Source organism: Triticum urartu, chromosome 5A, assembly GCF_056163025.1.
Source record: "Triticum urartu cultivar PI428250 chromosome 5A, HENAU_Tu73, whole genome shotgun sequence".
Lineage (NCBI taxonomy): Eukaryota > Viridiplantae > Streptophyta > Magnoliopsida > Poales > Poaceae > Triticum > Triticum urartu.
In genome coordinates, this window is record NC_141877.1 from 668,385,351 (window position 1) to 668,401,942 (window position 16,592).

At 44.0% G+C, this 16,592-nt stretch overlaps 2 protein-coding genes across 4 annotated transcripts; both read left to right on the forward strand.

Annotated features, from left to right (window-relative positions):
* The first annotated feature begins 305 nt into the window (after nucleotides 1–305).
* On the forward strand, nucleotides 306–11,623 carry CCT (RNA polymerase II transcription mediator). 3 transcript variants are annotated; one of them, XM_048676964.2, is made up of 12 exons: nucleotides 306–898; nucleotides 1,839–1,898; nucleotides 2,150–2,255; nucleotides 2,400–2,471; nucleotides 3,260–3,313; nucleotides 3,431–3,538; nucleotides 3,974–4,123; nucleotides 4,203–4,544; nucleotides 4,650–6,931; nucleotides 7,447–10,017; nucleotides 10,313–10,631; nucleotides 10,815–11,623. In XM_048676964.2, the coding sequence occupies exons 1-12, from the start codon at nucleotides 765–767 to the stop codon at nucleotides 11,250–11,252; spliced, it is 6,636 nt and encodes a 2,211-aa protein (XP_048532921.2). In that variant the 5' UTR covers nucleotides 306–764; the 3' UTR covers nucleotides 11,253–11,623. The 3 variants fall into 3 exon arrangements, with proteins under 3 accessions (XP_048532921.2, XP_087378425.1, XP_048532922.2); XM_048676965.2 differs by having other exon boundaries at nucleotides 307–898; nucleotides 4,209–4,544; XM_087522299.1 differs by lacking the exon at nucleotides 3,260–3,313.
* Nucleotides 11,624–15,108: 3,485 nt separating this feature from the next.
* LOC147973927 (uncharacterized) lies at nucleotides 15,109–15,867 on the forward strand. The gene has a single exon (XM_087524841.1). The coding sequence runs from the start codon at nucleotides 15,109–15,111 to the stop codon at nucleotides 15,865–15,867; it is 759 nt and encodes a 252-aa protein (XP_087380967.1).
* The last annotated feature ends 725 nt before the right edge of the window (nucleotides 15,868–16,592 follow it).

Genomic DNA, 16,592 nt, shown 5'->3' on the forward strand with positions numbered 1-16,592 from the left:
AGCTTAAAGCATCTAAGCATCACATACTGTTGCCAAGATGCAAAGGTGATGTATTTTTGGGACATTAGAGATTCAGTTTCTCACCTTTATGCCACCAAGAGGGCATACATATATAGGACAAAGACTCTTGTCGAGACCAGATCCCTCTTGTTCTCCATCCATCATCGTCGTCACAATCTAGAGAGAGAGAGAGTGACCAGCAGTAGAGAACTAGAGATAGAGAGAGAGCCCATCCGACCATCGACTCCAGTCCTAGAGAGAGAAAAATCCATCGGAGGGGAAGGAAGCAACGAGGGAGGGAGGGAGGGAGGGAGGAAGGAAAGGAAGCAGCTTTAAAAAAGAGTCAAACTCCGTCCGGCTCCCCCACTTTCTCTCTCTACATCGCCCAATCCCCCCGCACCAATCGCCGTCGCGTCACTGCCCCGTCCCCCCCTCCGCGCTCGCTCCTGCTCCCCTCCCCTCCACTCCGCGCCGCTGCCCCGCCTAGGGTTCCGGCCGCCCGATTGGGAAACCCTAGCTCCTCCTCCGGCGCCGGAAGCCGGCGCCTTTCTTCCCTTTTCCGGAAAAATTCTCCGCGGATTCCCGACTTCCGGCCGCCAAAACCCTAGCTTTGGGGTTGGGATCGGGGAATCCGGGCGGCGCGCGCGCGGATCCCGCCCGAATCGGCGGGGAGGCGCCCTGATCCGCCCCTAGGGTTTCGCGGGGGACCCGGCCCATGTTCGCGGCGGCGGCAGCGGCATGCTGCTGCTGACTCGCTGGGCGAGATGCAGAGGTACGCGGGCGCCGGCAACAGCAACAGCTCTGGGTTTAGCGGCGGCCCGGCGTCGGCCGGCGGCAGGGACAGCTCCAGGCTCGATGTCTCGCCCTACGCTCCGCCCAATTACCCCCTGAACCCGAGGTATTAACACGTCCCTGTTCTGCTCTGCCCGTGCAAATTTAGTTGCTTAATCAAACTGGTATCGACAATCGCCTAGTGTTAGCGAGCCGAGGCGCGCCAGTTAGTCTGTGTTCAGTTAGCAGTAGTCTCTCATGGATCACTAATTACTCAGTAAGCTAAAAGGTATGGCGCCGTAGTAATGGCGTTCCGTTAGAGGCATTACTGCGTTCCGTTACTACGCCACGTGTACGCTCGAACTTCCAATAATGAACCCACTGTATGCTATACTTGGAATTTTCAGCGTATGGAAAGAAATGAATAGCTACCCTTTATATGAACTATTATTCTGTCACAACCTAGTGCTGTACAGGCGAAGCTATTTTAATTGAACCAAGTGCAAGCTAAGCCATCGTATTTACTGTCATTTGTCTTTAAGTTGGACTAGCTAGCTCATATTTTGAATAACACTTCACAGTTTCGCGGTATCATTCATTATCTATGGCATTACATTATACTTCAATCTATATTGTTGAACAAAAAAGGAACTGCAGACTCTGTTTGTTGCAAAATGGAGATTTTTGTTTTGCATTGGGGTGAAATAAACCCCCAACCTTCACAGCTAATTTAACTCGAGGAATAAAAAAATGCATCTTTTCCCCCCTAAAAAGGAGAGTCTTTTGTCACTTTTATCCTATACCATAAATTCACATTTTCTAATATAACTACTACCTACGTTCCAAAATCAATTAATTGTTGCCAAAACGTCATATATTTTGGAACGGAGGTAGTAGAACATAGGGTTCTTGATGGCTAGAAAAACAATATGCTGGTGCCAAAATCAATTAATTGTTGCCATGTTTCCGGTGAAGTAAGTTGACACTATTATCCAAATCTGTCATTTGCATTTTCCTGTGCCAGTAATAGATTGTGACCTGTGTTTCCTAATACTACTGTTTTTCAGGCGACAACAACAGCTAGCTCCGTACAGGCTAAAGTGTGACAGGGAACCACTTAACAACAAGTATGTATTAACTTCTGAACCAAAAGCACTTCACTGAAAGAGCCAGAGTATGCTTATTAATTTATTGTCCGCCTCACAGTGGTTGTATTTTGGTTACTTTCTTTGCCCTTAGTTTCAGCATTGACTCATTGTTTGCATATGTGAACACATCTCCATTGCTCTTTTCGGCAACAGATACTAGTTGTTTTGTCTTGTGATATGACTTCACTTAGTCTCACTCAGCAGTCCTCTTCGATATGGCTCTTTTGTAGGCTTGGACCACCTGACTTCTATCCTCAAACACCAAACTGTCCTGAAGAGACGTTAACCAAAGAATATGTACAGTCTGGGTACAAGGAGACTGTTGAAGGAATAGAGGTGCGTTTGGGAATAAAAGCTTTGTATGATGCATTAGGGCCACCCCCTTGCTTATTGAATATTGTCAGGGGTTTACACATAATTATAAATTTACTACATATCTATCGTTCTTGACTGTTATTATTTCTTTGATGGGCTTGATAGGAAGCAAGAGAGATCGTACTTAGTCATATCTCATACTTCTGCAAGCCAGATATCGTTGGAAAATGCAAGGAGGTAAGAAAATTTGGTCGTGGGAGTATCTTGTTTTGCCAGTATGTATAACTAGTTACTGCTAATTTTTTTATGATATGATTTCAGTCCTAACCACTTATGTTTCACCTTTCTGTAACCCAATCAGCACCTGGGTGTTACAGATTTATTTACCTTTTGTACTGTACGAGTTTATACATAGATGATTTGATGATAGGTTGACTGTAAAACAGGAATTATCTTTTGCCCATCTGTTTTCTGTTTGTTTTAGTTCACTAGCCTGAAAAACAAATTGCTATTGTGGATTGTGGATGGTGTAATGGCTAGTTGATCTCTATCATCAATAATGAAATGCTTGTTTGCTCTAGCTGATCATCCATGCATACAATGTTTGATATCGTGGCTTGTTTGCTTCTGTTCTCTTTGGGTGCTGTGTGGAGACGGTAGCATCTAGCGCGCTGTCAGGGTTTGGGGTTCAACTTGGCTGGTTATGCGGAAGGCCAGGCTGGCCTGTCTTCCTTTTGTATTTGAGTTGAATCAGAGATTCTATTAAGTTTACCTTGTTGATCTGTAATGTTTCAAGAACGTGACTTCAATGTGAAGCGCTCAGGGGACGATTCTAGATGCATTATGTGATTGTCAGGGATTACTAGTTGCTAAACCTTTCTCGCTGATGGATAGCACGTGGAACCTTAAAAGCACACCTTTCATTTCTTTGTTACGTTTGTTTCTTTCCTTCTTTGTCCATTTTATGTATTGGATGGAGACTACGGCTACACTTCACACCTTTTGTTGTCCATTGTTTTCTGAAGGCACTAAAGAAACGGTTAAGGGCTATTAATGAATCTCGTGCTCAAAAGAGAAAGGTATCGCGTCATCGCTCTTGATTTGGCTAATTTGCTTCAATGTGGATGTCTGTCAAACTTGATATGTCTTATCTTCTGATATGTCAAACAGACCAATGACTTTCCCTGTTTTCATAGGCTGGCCAAGTTTATGGAGTTCCTCTTTCTGGATCACTGTTGATAAAACCTGGAGTTTATCCGGAGCAAAGACCATGTAATGAAGACTCCCGCAGAAAATGGGCTGAGGTTGGCCGAAATAACCTTCTGTTTATTATTATTAAAATTTCTTTTAAATAGGATGCTGTCAAAAGTTCTGCAATTTGTTATCTATTTCACCAAACACTTTATCTCACTCATCTTTGCATGATGGTTAGGTGTTTTTCTTTAGTTCAGTATTTGCATACCAGTTAATGATGAACTGTATTTCTTTTGCGGAGTTTCTTGGACTTCAAACCTTTATTACCATTTGGCGATTATTATGTTGGTTGGCATAGGCGGTATCTTTGTAGATCTCCCTTGCTGTATCTCATAAAATTTGCATCTAGAAAGGGTGTGAAGGCTAATAGGATGGGAATCTTGATTTGTGGTTTTTACTGGCACCGAGTTTACTTTTGTTACATTGCTGCTGCCATCGCTATGCTTAACTTATTTTTCTTGTTTTTGTGTGCCATTACTCTGCAGGCCCTTGCCCAGCCAAACAAGCGACTGCGTTTGTTATCTGAGCACGTTCCTCATGGTTATCGTAGGAAATCACTTTTTGATGTTCTTACTCGATGTAATGTTCCATTACTAAGGGCAACATGGTTTGTGAAAGTTACATACCTAAATCAGGTTTGCAATTCTTCTGAGCTATCTCATGCTTCCTACCAACTGGCATATATTATATAATTGTAACAAAGTCCTGTTGTAGCCACAGGTTCGACCAACATCCAGCAGTATCTCAACTGGTGCTTCTGATAATCAACGATCTAACCAGTGGACAAAGGATGTTGTTGAATATTTGCAACAGCTTCTGGACGAATCTAGTCTAAAAGAGGCACATCCGTCTTTTAAAGAACAGCCGTCAGCAGGGCTTATTTCTGGAGCAACTCAAGTAAAATTGAAACATGAAGCGCCCTCAGCTGGTGGAGACACTGAAGAGCCCTTGGTGCACTTCAAATGGTGGTATATGGTTCGCCTTGTCCAATGGCATCTAACGGAAGAATTGCTAGTTCCCTCGGTACTTATTGAATGGTTATGTTACCAACTTCAGGTACTTTTGTTGCATTGAAAGAGTGATTCGTCATATTCCATGATGTTTCAGTTCCCTTGACAGTGTTTTTTTTCTCGTTAATGATTTGCTTCTACCCTCCACCAGGAGAGAGATTCAGTTGAGGCCTTGGAGCTTCTTTTGCCTATTGTACTTGGCTTGGTTGAGACCATCACTCTCTCACAAACATATGTGCGCATGTTCGTGGAAATTCTGGTTAGACGTCTGAGTGATGCTTCTGCTGTCGATAATCCAAAAAGGTCATCTATCAATTCTGTTATAGCTGAGTTACTGCGATACATGGTACTTGCGGTGCCAGATACATTTGTTTCTTTGGACTGCTTTCCTCTTCCTTCATTTGTGGCCCCTGATGTATATGGTAGAGGTGCTTTGCTGAAGATAACTGGTGGTGGTGAAATGTCTAGTTCTAAGAGGCGGGATGTGTACCGGTATCTGTCCTGTGGTTATGCTGTCTGTTCAATTCAGAGACGAGCATCTGATCTGGCAACTCTTGCCAGTCCTAATGTCCATGCACGTGGTGCAGCGAAAGTGGTACAGGCTTTGGACAAGGCTCTTGTCACAGGAAATTTGACAATGGCGTATTCTTCTCTCTTTAATGATCTATCTGATGCATTAATGGAAGAAAGGTGGATTAAAGAAGTCAGTCCTTGCTTGCAGTCTTCTCTAATGTGGATTGGGACTGTTGAGTTATCCCTAATCTGTTCCATATTTTTTCTTTGTGAATGGGCAACATGTGATTATCGTGATTGCCGTACATCTCCCAGTCAGAATGTAAAATTTACAGGAAGAAGAGATTCATCTCAGATACATCTGGCGGTGTCTATCTTGAAAAGCAAAATGACTGAGATGAATAAACTGTCTCGGTCTAAGAGTAGCAGTCGCATTGCAATGAATAATATCGGTAAAGGTTCTTCGCTGAATGATGTTTCAGTGGCTGCAACTAAGGTGGGTGATTCTTCTGGATTGAGAAGTAATGGAAAAAATGAGGAGGAGAAGAAGGAAAGGAAGGATATCTTTGAAAGTCCTGGTCCATTGCATGACATCATTGTGTGTTGGCTGGATCAACACGAGGTTAGCAGTGCTGCAGGTTTTAAACGTGTGGATGTTCTCATCATAGAGCTTATTCGCAGCGGTGTATTTTATCCTCAAGCTTATGTAAGGCAGCTAATTATTAGTGGAGTAACCGATAAGAATGGTACTCTGCTAGATATGGAAAGGAAAAGGAGGCACCACAGAATTTTAAAGCAGCTTCCTGGGTCGTCTTTATTTGATATTCTCGAGGAAGATGTAGTTGCTGAAGAGCAACAATTGCATGAGCTGATGTCAACATATTCCAGTGAGCGACGCCTTGTGCTTTCTGAACTTTCGAGTGGTCAGTCATTTGATGCAAATAACAGGGGTGAGTATACTTCAAGTTCCTACCTCCGGATTCCATCAGGAGGTACTATTCACGGCGGTGTGCCTGAACAAGTAGAAGATGTGAAAGTTCTGGTGTCGAGCCTGTTGTGCTTTATATATCCTCACTCGGCAGAATCAGAACAAAATGAAACTAAAATGAACTTTCAAGGATCGTCTACTTCAACACTGACACAAGTTGATACCGGAGAAGCAAAAAATGGCTGTGAGGATTGTATGAGGATTAATGGACAAAAGGTGGATGAGAGAACCTCTCCTTTCTTCCCATTGATTCAGTCAGACGAGGAGGATGTTTGGTGGGTGAGGAAAGGGACAGAGCTACAGGAATCTTTTAAGGCTGAACCTGCACTGAAGTCTATTAAACAAACTTCTAGAGGTAGAGCTAAAGTGGTTCGCAAAACACAGAATCTTGCACAGCTTGCGACTGCTAAAATTGAAGGCAGTCAGGGGGAGGCATCTACAAGTCATCTTTGCGAGAGCAAGCTGAGCTGTCCTCACCATAAACCTAGCACTGATGGTGACAGTGGCAAAGATGCTGATCACACGAGGATGACAAATCTGGCTGAAGTTGGGAAGTCATTGAAGAAACTTAGATTGCTTGAAAGGCGATCCATCTCTGTGTGGTTGTTGAAATCAGTAAGGCAACTTGTTGAAGGAAATGAAACGACAGCTTGCAAAGCTAGCAATTCCATAAGCTCCTTTTCCTCTCAGCCTGATGACAAAACTGTGTCCAAATGGAGGCTAGGCGATGAAGAACTGATGTCAATTCTCTATATACTGGACACATGCTGTGATTTAGCCTCTGCTGCAAGGTTCCTTGTATGGTTGCTAGCAAAAATTCGTGGAGGAATGGGTACACTTGGTCAAGTTGGGAGAAGTGCGGCACATATGAAGAACAGAGATAACCAAGTTTGTCAGGTCGGTGAGGCATTTGTGTTCTCATCCTTGCTTAGGTAAGTTTCTCCTAATGTTGATTCCATTAGTCTCAGTTTAAACAAACATGAAGCAGGCAACATGGGAATAGAAGATAATGAAATTTTAGTCACTAGTATAGAGGATAATGCATCACCTTCTGTTTTGTTGTATACGCATCTATCTGAAACGAAAACGTGGCCTAAATTGTGGTGATTTCACGTGTGTTTTGCCTTATCGAGTTCCATGGCATGAAGGTTTACGAGAAATGACCAATACTTGTGTGATGTCTGCAGTCTGTCCTCATATATCCACCACCATTTATCTATCAAAAGTAGGCACTGTTTTGTTTCTATGTGCTGATATGCTCTACAATTTAGTAAGAATTACTTATGTTTCTGGTTTTATATGTAGACATGCTCAGTGTTTTTTTTAAGTTCCTTGACTAGAAGGTAGCGAGAGAGATGGTCATCTGTGATGAACGGATGTTTCAACTTAGCTATATACTGCTATATTGATTTTTTTTTCTGATGGCTCCACTATGTAATCCTTACAGGTACGAGAACATACTTCTTGCAACTGATCTCTTGCCTGAAGTCCTCAATGCTTCAACGAACAGAAATTTTGTGTTAGGAACTGCAAGGCATCCTGCACCAGCAGCTTTTCCTTATACCCGGTATTTTTTGAGGAAATATAGGGATGTGGCTAGTGTGGTTAGGTGGGAGAAAAATTTTAGGACCACATGTGACCAGCGACTGCTAGCTGATCTTGATAATGGTCGGTCGATTGATGGTGATTTTGTTTCCTCTTCGGGAGTCTTAGGAGGTGAAGAGATTGATGATCAAGTCCGTCAAAAGCTTAGCGGAAGGGGTTCAAGAATTATTCCAAATATGAAGGAGATAGTGCAGCGGCAAGCTGAAGAGATTCAACGCAATTTGAAGGAAAAGAAAATTCCTGCAGCACCCAAGAGTCCCTCTTTTGAGAAGGAAGACAGTTATCAAATTGCACATGACACTGTTTTGGGCTTAGTAGAATGTATCAGGCAAAACGGAGGAGCAACTCCAGATGGAGACCCTTCAGCAGTTGCTTCTGCTGTTTCTGCAGTTGTTGTGAATGCCGGGCATGTCATAGCTAAACATTTGGATTTTGCAGGGGGTAACTATCATGGAGTTGCTTCTATTGGTAATTCATTAAGCTTTGTTCGGCACACTTTGCACATCCACATAAATTCTCTCTGCTTACTGAAAGAAGCTCTTGGGGATCGCTTCAGTCGGGTTTTTGAAGTAGCTCTGGCTGTTGAAGCTTCTTCAGCTGTTACAGCAGCTTTTGCTCCTCCTAAGGTCCAGCGCAATCAGTTTCAACCATCTTCTGAGACTCATGATGCCTATGGAAATCATACAAATGAACCTCTAAGTACCACAGGGAAAGGCTTTGTTGGGAGGGCTGGAAAAGTAGCCGCTGCTATCTCTGCGCTTGTTGTGGGTGCTGTTGTTCATGGAGCTGTCAGTCTTGAGCGGATGATTGCTGTCCTGAAAATAAAAGATGGCCTGGAAATTCAGCAGGTCCTAAGAGGTTTGAGACCTAGCACTAATGGTGCGTCCCGTTCTGCTGTAACCTTTAAGATGGATAATTCAATAGAGGTTTTGGTTCACTGGTTTAGGATTCTATTGGGGAACTGTAGAACCGTCTATGATGGGCTTATTGCAGACATTCTTGGCGAGTCCTATGTTCTTGCACTATTGAGATTGCAGCAGAAGCTTCCTTTGAGTGTGGTATTTCCTCCAGCCTATTCAGTTTTTGCAATAGTACGTTGGAGGCAGTATATCCTTAGCCGTGAAGACATGCAGGTTTATCAGTCTATTGCAAATGCAATAAATGACATCACTAGGCATCAACCTTTTCGTGATATTTGCTTTCGTAATACACATCAGCTGTATGATCTTCTGGCTGCTGATGTTGGTGATTCGGAGTTTGCTGCAATGCTTGAAACACATTGCTCTGACAAGAATGTGAGGCAGCTATTCATGCCTCTCCGTGGCCGTCTTTTTCTGAATGCCCTTGTTGATTGTAAAACGCCAGCAGTTATTCAGGTGGATGGTTCGGAACCTGGTGAGGCAAAAGAGAATGAGTTAAAACTCCTATCGGAGAGGCTTGTTCAGTCCCTAGATACCCTCCAACCTGCAAAGTTCCATTGGCAATGGGTTGAGTTGAGGCTTCTTTTAGATGAACAGGCTCTTGCAGAAAAACTTGATAAAGCTGAAAAAAGTAAGATACCCATGCCGATACTGATGACACTTGCAGACGGACTTCGGAAGCTGTCCCCTAATTCTGAGAGCTTTACACTATCTGAAAGCGAGAAAGGGTTTACTGAAATCATCCTGTCGAGATTAGTTGCCAGACCTGATGCTGCTCCTCTCTACTCTGAAGTTGTCCACCTTCTTGGGAAGCTACAGGAGTCACTTGTCGTGGATGTCAAATGGATCCTTCAAGGGCAAGATGCTGTTCTGGGACGCAAGTCCACAAGACAGCAGCTTCTTACTATTGCTACACGAAGAGGTGTTCCAATAAAGGCACAGGTTTGGAAACCATGGGGATGGTCCAGCTTGCTTACTGATGTAATGGCTAACAGAAGTGCCAAGAGGAAATTGGAAGCAGCTCCAATCGAGGAAGGAGAAGTTGTGGATGACCCCGCCGATGCCAAAAGGCCAAGCAAAAGTACCCCAAATAATGTGGATAGAAGCGTTGAAGCCATCAGATCTAATATTAATAAATATGTAACTGAGAAGGCCTTTGCTGAATTTATGTTGCCATGCATCGACAGGAGTTCGCCTGAATTTCGCAGTATATTTGCTGGTGAATTGATCAAACAGATGGGAACTGTCAGTGAACACATCAAAGCAATATCACGAAATGGTGCCAAACATGTTGGTTTAGTTCCTTCAGGAAATGATGTTTCATCGAACAAATCCAGTGGCCGTAAAGGAATTCGAGGTGGAAGTCCAAATATTGGCAGGCGAGTCACGGTGGGTAATGATCCAACTCCTCCTTCAGCATCTGCTCTGCAGGCAATAGTGTGGCTGCGCCTCCAATTTATCATCAGGTTGCTTCAAGTAATCCTGGCAGATAGGTAAGGATTGAAAAACAATATAGTTATGTTTGAAGTTTAATTTTGCTCGGAGATTTTCCTGATATTAGTTTTTCAATTGATTAACATCTATTGAAAAACATCATTGCTTAGTTTTAAATTCTTAGTGTGACGTGTATTTCATGTACTAGATCACTAGCATGCTTAGGTAGTGTGAAACATCTCTATTCTTTTGATACTTTAGGGCATTGCTGTCCCTCAAGTGCAACTTGTGACTATTTCTTTTAATATACTAATGACTACTCTTGTATTTTCATGTTCTTACTAAAAACTCTAGGGGCATGAGGCATACACTTGCTCCTGCGATACTAAGCCTGCTTGCGGCACGCATAATCTATGAAGATGCAGATTCGCCCCTTCCTCCTGCCAGTTTGATTGCCTCGAGACGGGAAGTCGACTCTTTGCTGGAACCTCCCATGGATGTCCTGCTTGATCGCCCAAGCGAGAGTCTTTTCGAGAGGCTTTTATGTGTTTTCCATGCGCTGCTTGGCAATTGCAAACCAAGTTGGATGAAGTCGAAGCCAGTTTCCAAGCCAACCGTCAGAGCCTCACGAGATATCCCTGCATTTGATAATGAAGCGGCTGTGGCCTTGCAGGTCAGTCCAGTGCTTGAATCGATAACCGCTGCTACTTGCTTTCTTGTTGCGTCATGTGCTATATATAATAATGTCTTGTTTCCTTCAGAATATGCCACAAGTTGTTAATATGCACTTACTGAATTGTGTTTCTCTGCCACTTTTTACTTCCCCACTGTCAATAATGCTAACTTTCTTTTGCAGTCTGCTTTGGACCATATGGAGTTGCCTGGAGCGATCAGGCGAAGGATCCAAGCGGCGATGCCGATTCTCCCACCAGCTCGACACCCTAGTATACAAAGCCAGCCTCCCCAGCTGTCCTTGGCTGCACTGTCACCACTCCAGAGCACTCCATCTACATCAGGTCCTCAACAGAAAAGCACTTCTCACAGTTGGGTCCCCACCAACATCTCGAGCAGAAGCAAGGCGGTGTTGCCTCCCCAAGACCCCGAGATGGAGGTAGACCCCTGGACCTTGCTCGAGGACGGCACCAGCTGCCCCGCCACATCATCAGGAAGCAACAGTGCCAGTGGCATCGCCCCCGACCACTCCAACCTGAAGGCGTGCAGCTGGCTCAAGGGCGCGGTGAGGGTGCGGAGGACGGAGCTGACATACATCGGGTCTCTGGACGACGACAGCTGACGCACAGCCATGCCGGCACAGCGAGGGCGACCTGTTCTCGCACCAGACCGAACTCTTCTCCAGTGTACAAGAGGGTGGAAACCGCCGCCTTATGTGGCGGCCCCGTGTAGAATACCGACCGACCTTGCCCCTGTTTTGTTGCTAGGGCGCCTCGCAGGAGCGACGGTGTACATAGTGGGGGACATTAGTCCGCTCCGCGAGCAGCGGGCCCTGTCTGTGTAGCTTAATTAATTATCCAGGTTTAGGAGGGATGATGTTGGTGATGCACCTTAGCTGATTCGCCGAAAAGGCTCATATATTCTTTGGTCTGGTTGTGGTGCAAGTTGCTCTGCTGCTGCTGCTTTTAACTGAGATGGTTTGACCTGTTGATATATGAGCCTTTGTGATTTTGCCTTGATAGATAGTTAAAGAAACAGTCTTGCTAAATCTTAATCGATTGAGACTTGGGTCTTAGACTAGCTATATATGTGAGACTTTACATTAAAATCCATGCAAAAAAATTCTTCTTACTTTTTTTTTGCATGTCATGTCACTTGATTGAGTCTTGGTTGAATCTCAGTCGACTGAGAGCTAGCTACACCCTTAAAGAAATGCTAGATGAAAAAGCCTGCTTTGCAGAAATTGTGATGTCTGGGCCACCGTGCCGTACCAATGTGATAAGTCATTTATATGTACATTTCTACAAGGGCTGTCCAAATAATGTGAGAGACGATATTAAAGATCTTTTTGTACGCGCTTAATGAATCTCTTGACTAGAAATATTTCAAGGACCAAGCTAGGGGCTGGGTGCAGGCTGGATGGAGCAGATGCTATCCACTAGAAAATACCTTGGAATGCTCGTTAAACGAGTCACCTAGGCAATACTGACATATTTTGTGCCCTTCTTGAAGGTACTGTGCGGCATTTGCTAATGCTTTAAGCCGAGGCTATTGGTAGGGTAGCAAACGTGGATACACAAGCCGTGCTTAACATGCATCCAATGCTCTGCTCTTGAGGATAACATGCTACTTGACATCTGTAACTTGTGGATTCTTATCAACACGGCGAATCTTATTGGCACCCTCATGTCAAGTTCATTAACTAGTTCCACGGTACCAATCGAGTCAAGCGCAACCCCAAATACCGTGTTGGGTCTCGTGTGTCCATAATACGACCGGCCCATGTTAAGCACTACAAGTTCAAGTGTCACGCATATTGAACAAACCTTTGCGTGAAAAAGTGAACCTTGTCCTTTACACGCATCCATGAAATGCTCTGCTCTTGAGGATAACATGCTACTTGACACCTGTAACTTGTGGATTCTTATCGACACGGTGAACCTTATTGGCGCCCCCATATCAAGTTCATTAACTAGTCCCACGATACCAATCGAGTCAAGCGCAATCCTAAATACTCTCTCGACACACATGTGTCCAATCAAGTCATGTCCACGACTCATGCGGCCATCCTACTGGGAAAATTAAAATGAATCCAAGACGAGGATGCACGTCCATGCGGTTCCTACTCGACTCTTATGCTCCCCTGCTCATCAAATTTCCTTTGTGATTGCCTTGATAGATAGTTAAAGAAATGGTAGACGAAAAAACCTTGCTTTGCAAAAAATTCAGGAACCACCGATGCTTTGTGGATTCAAACCAACCATAGCATTGGAGGGTGGGAAAAGTCCATCAGTGGCGGGCAAGGCTCTCAAGGCCACTCGCATGTGTGTATTATGTTGTATGTGGTTACTTGGCCTCTTGACTCGGTTGAGTATGTTAAGGCTGAGTAACTCTGTGCTTGTGAGGTGAGATTGTCCAATTAATTTGGTTTACACAAATGACAAGAAAACTCATTTACAAATAGATCAAGGGGTGTGTATATACCGGAGCACTCCCCTTATGTTGTGCCGAGTGATATTGTCTTTGACGATATTATGATCTATCTTCGAAAAAAATCAACATTTATGTATGATCCTGGTCGTCGCTACAATGTCCAGAACGGCAGGTTCATGCAGAGGCGAACATGAAGAAGTTGGAGGGAGATAGCATAGACTTAGATTATGCCATAACATAGGTGATAGTTTAGCAATACAATCTAAGTTTTCAGTATCCGGTACCTTGTTATTTCAAGAAACACTTGTGAGTACAATACTATGTTCTGTTCCCTTAAACATTCAATTAAGACGGGCATTAATTGAGGAACGGTGGGATAGATGGCTGCACTTAGTGCGTAGGTTGATGGAGGTCAACCTGTCTAATGAGCCAGATGTATTCCGATGGAAACTCTTGTTTTAGGCGTGTTCGCGGTCAAATCTATGTATGTGGACTTGATTAATACTGGACCAATATCTCCAGAGCTATTCATATTCGGAAAACAAATGTGCTTTTAAAAAATGTGGTTTGTGCATAAGGAAGTGATTCTGACTAAGTACACTTTGGCAAAACGTAGGTGGGATGGGAGTAAACGGTGTTGCTTTTGTGATCACAAGAAAATGATTCAACATTTGTTTCTTAAATTCCATTAGCCAGGTTATTGTGGCGAACAATACATGTGTCCTTTAACGTTTCTCCACCCACTAGTATCTCCAATTTGTTTAGCAATTGGTTAGGTTGGGTTGAGCCTAATATAGTGGCTTGAATTCGTGTGGAAGTTTGTGCATTACCTTGGGCTATTTCAAACTGTAGGAATGATGTTGTATTTAACCGGACAAATATCACAAATTTTTTCCAGGTTATCTACCGGGCATCCGGATGGATCCGTACGTCGTCATTACTGCACCGTGCGGAGTGCGGGGGAGAGGGAGTATATAGCCTTTGAGTGTAATGTATAGAAGACGGTAGGTGGGATGGGAGTATATAGCCTTTGATATTTTTGTACTTTCTTGCCTATGTTCATGTACTTGAGAGTTGAGACGTTACTCATATTTTGATACTACGTTCAGTCAAAAAATAACTGTATGCATCACTTATGCTTATGCAGAGGCTGAGGGTATTCATCTTTTTTAAAAGAATTGGTGACGTGATACAGAATGGGGGAGATGTTTTCTCTTAACGTCCAAAAAAGACCCAGGACTTGTGCCCGCATTTTATTTTGGCTTTCGGTTTTAAAGTTTTATACCTTTTAAACAAAAATCTAAATTAAGTTTTGTTTTTATATTTGTATTTCTCGTGACCAACGCTTTCAAATAAGATTCATTTTGAATATATTTGGATGACTTTTGAAAGATATGTTAAGTTTCACTGCTTGAACTTAGTACCAGCGACCAATAAAAATCCATTATTTTGCGTCTACGACTGACAGAAAAAAATCTTAAAATTATATCCCTAAAACTGGTTAAAACTTGGCATGTCAGATGCAAAATGTTGAAACTTAAAATTTACAGTGCCTTCAGCGGGATTGAACTACTGCGCGAATGGCAAAGCAAAACGAGCGGGCAGCGGACTAGGCAGGTGGGTGCCCCTCGCACTTGCGTGCCCCTGCTGTTGAATACATAATCTGTGCATGTATATTGTCTTATGTATATTAGGCCCACCTCTCTAGTTTGTTGTATAAATTGAGGTAGAGGCCCCACCTTGTATTCATATATATATATATATATATATATATATATATATATATATATATATATATATATATATATATATATAGTGCACATTGCACCGAATCAATACATCGTGCAATTACATCATCATACATGGTATCAGTTTTCGGATTCTAAAACCCTAGCTTCCGCCCGCGCCGCCGCCGCGCCTTTGCCCTAGCGCCGTCGCCGCACTACCCTACTGCCGCCGCCGCGCACCTCCTACACCTGCTGCCGCCGCACTCTTAGCCGCCGCCGCAACCCTAGCTGCCTGCTGCCGCCGCAACCCTAGCCGCCATGCTGCAACCTAGCCGCCATTGCAACCTCATCATGTCTTCCGTCACCTCCTCCGCCTCCAACCCCTTCGCCGATGCCAACCCTCCCGACGTCGCCGGCATCTGCAACCTCAACATCTACAAGTGGCTTCCGGTTCGTCTTGCTCAGACGGACTCCTCCTACTATGCATGGAAGACCTACTTCTCCCTTGTGTTCCAGGAGTACAACCTCCTTGATCACATGGATGGTTCCGTTGACTCAAGCCTCGTGCCCGCGCATCATGAGTGGTCCACCATTGACGCCACGCTCATCCGATGGTTGTTCCTCACCATCTCGCCGGACCTGTTTCATACGGTTGTGCAAGACGGTGATGATGCCAACGCCGTTTGGACTAAGCTGAACAAACTCTTCACCCACAATCGTCTCCAATGCCACGTTTTTTTCCAGCAAGAGTTCTTCGGGTGCCACCAAGATAACTCTTCCGTCGACGATTACTGTCATCATCTCAAGAACCTTGCTGATGAGCTCCACGACATTGGCACGAAGATCAATGATGATCTCCTTCTCAACACGCTCACTGCCGGCCTCAACAAGGACTTTGGCAACGCCGCGAGGAATCTCATGCTCATCCCCGAGCCCTCCTTCGCCAAGTTTGTGGCTTCTCTCCGGTTGGAGGAGAGCCGGATGAAACAAGTGAAGACCCCGGCCATGCATACCGCACTAGCCGCCGACACCACTCATGGTGGCCCTCCACCACCACCCACCGCTCCTCAACAGTAGCGGGCTCCCGCGCCCTGCTACCTCTTGAGCACTGTGTTGGTTTTCCCTTGAAGAGGAAAGGGTGATGCAGCAAAGTAGCGTAAGTATTTACCTCGGTTTTTGAGAACCAAGGTATCAATCCAGTAGGAGACCACGCGCGAGTCACCTCGTACCTACACAAACAAATAAGAATCTCGCAACCAACGCGATAAAGGGGTTGTCAATCCCTTCACAACCACTTGCAAGAGTGAGATCTGATAGAGATAATAATTATAATAATAAGATAAATATTTTTGGTATTTTTATGATATAGATTGAAAGTAAAGATTGCAAAATAAAATAGATTGGAAACTTGTATGATGGAGAATAGACCCCGGGGCCATAGGTTTCACTAGTGGCTTCTCTCAAGATAGCATAAGTATTATGGTAGGTGAACAAATTACTGTCGAGCAATTGATAGAAAAGCGAATAATTATGAGAATATCTAGGTATGATCATGTATATAGGCATCACGTCCGTGACAAGTAGACCGACTCCTGCCTGCATCTACTACTATTACTCCACACATCGACCGCTATCCAGCATGCATCTAGAGTATTAAGTTCATAAGAACAGAGTAACGCCTTAAGTAACATGCCATGATGTAGAGGGATAAACTCATGCAATATGATATAAACCCCATCTTTTTATCCTCGATGGCAACAATACAATACGTGTCATTTCCCTTTCTGTCACTGGGATCGAGC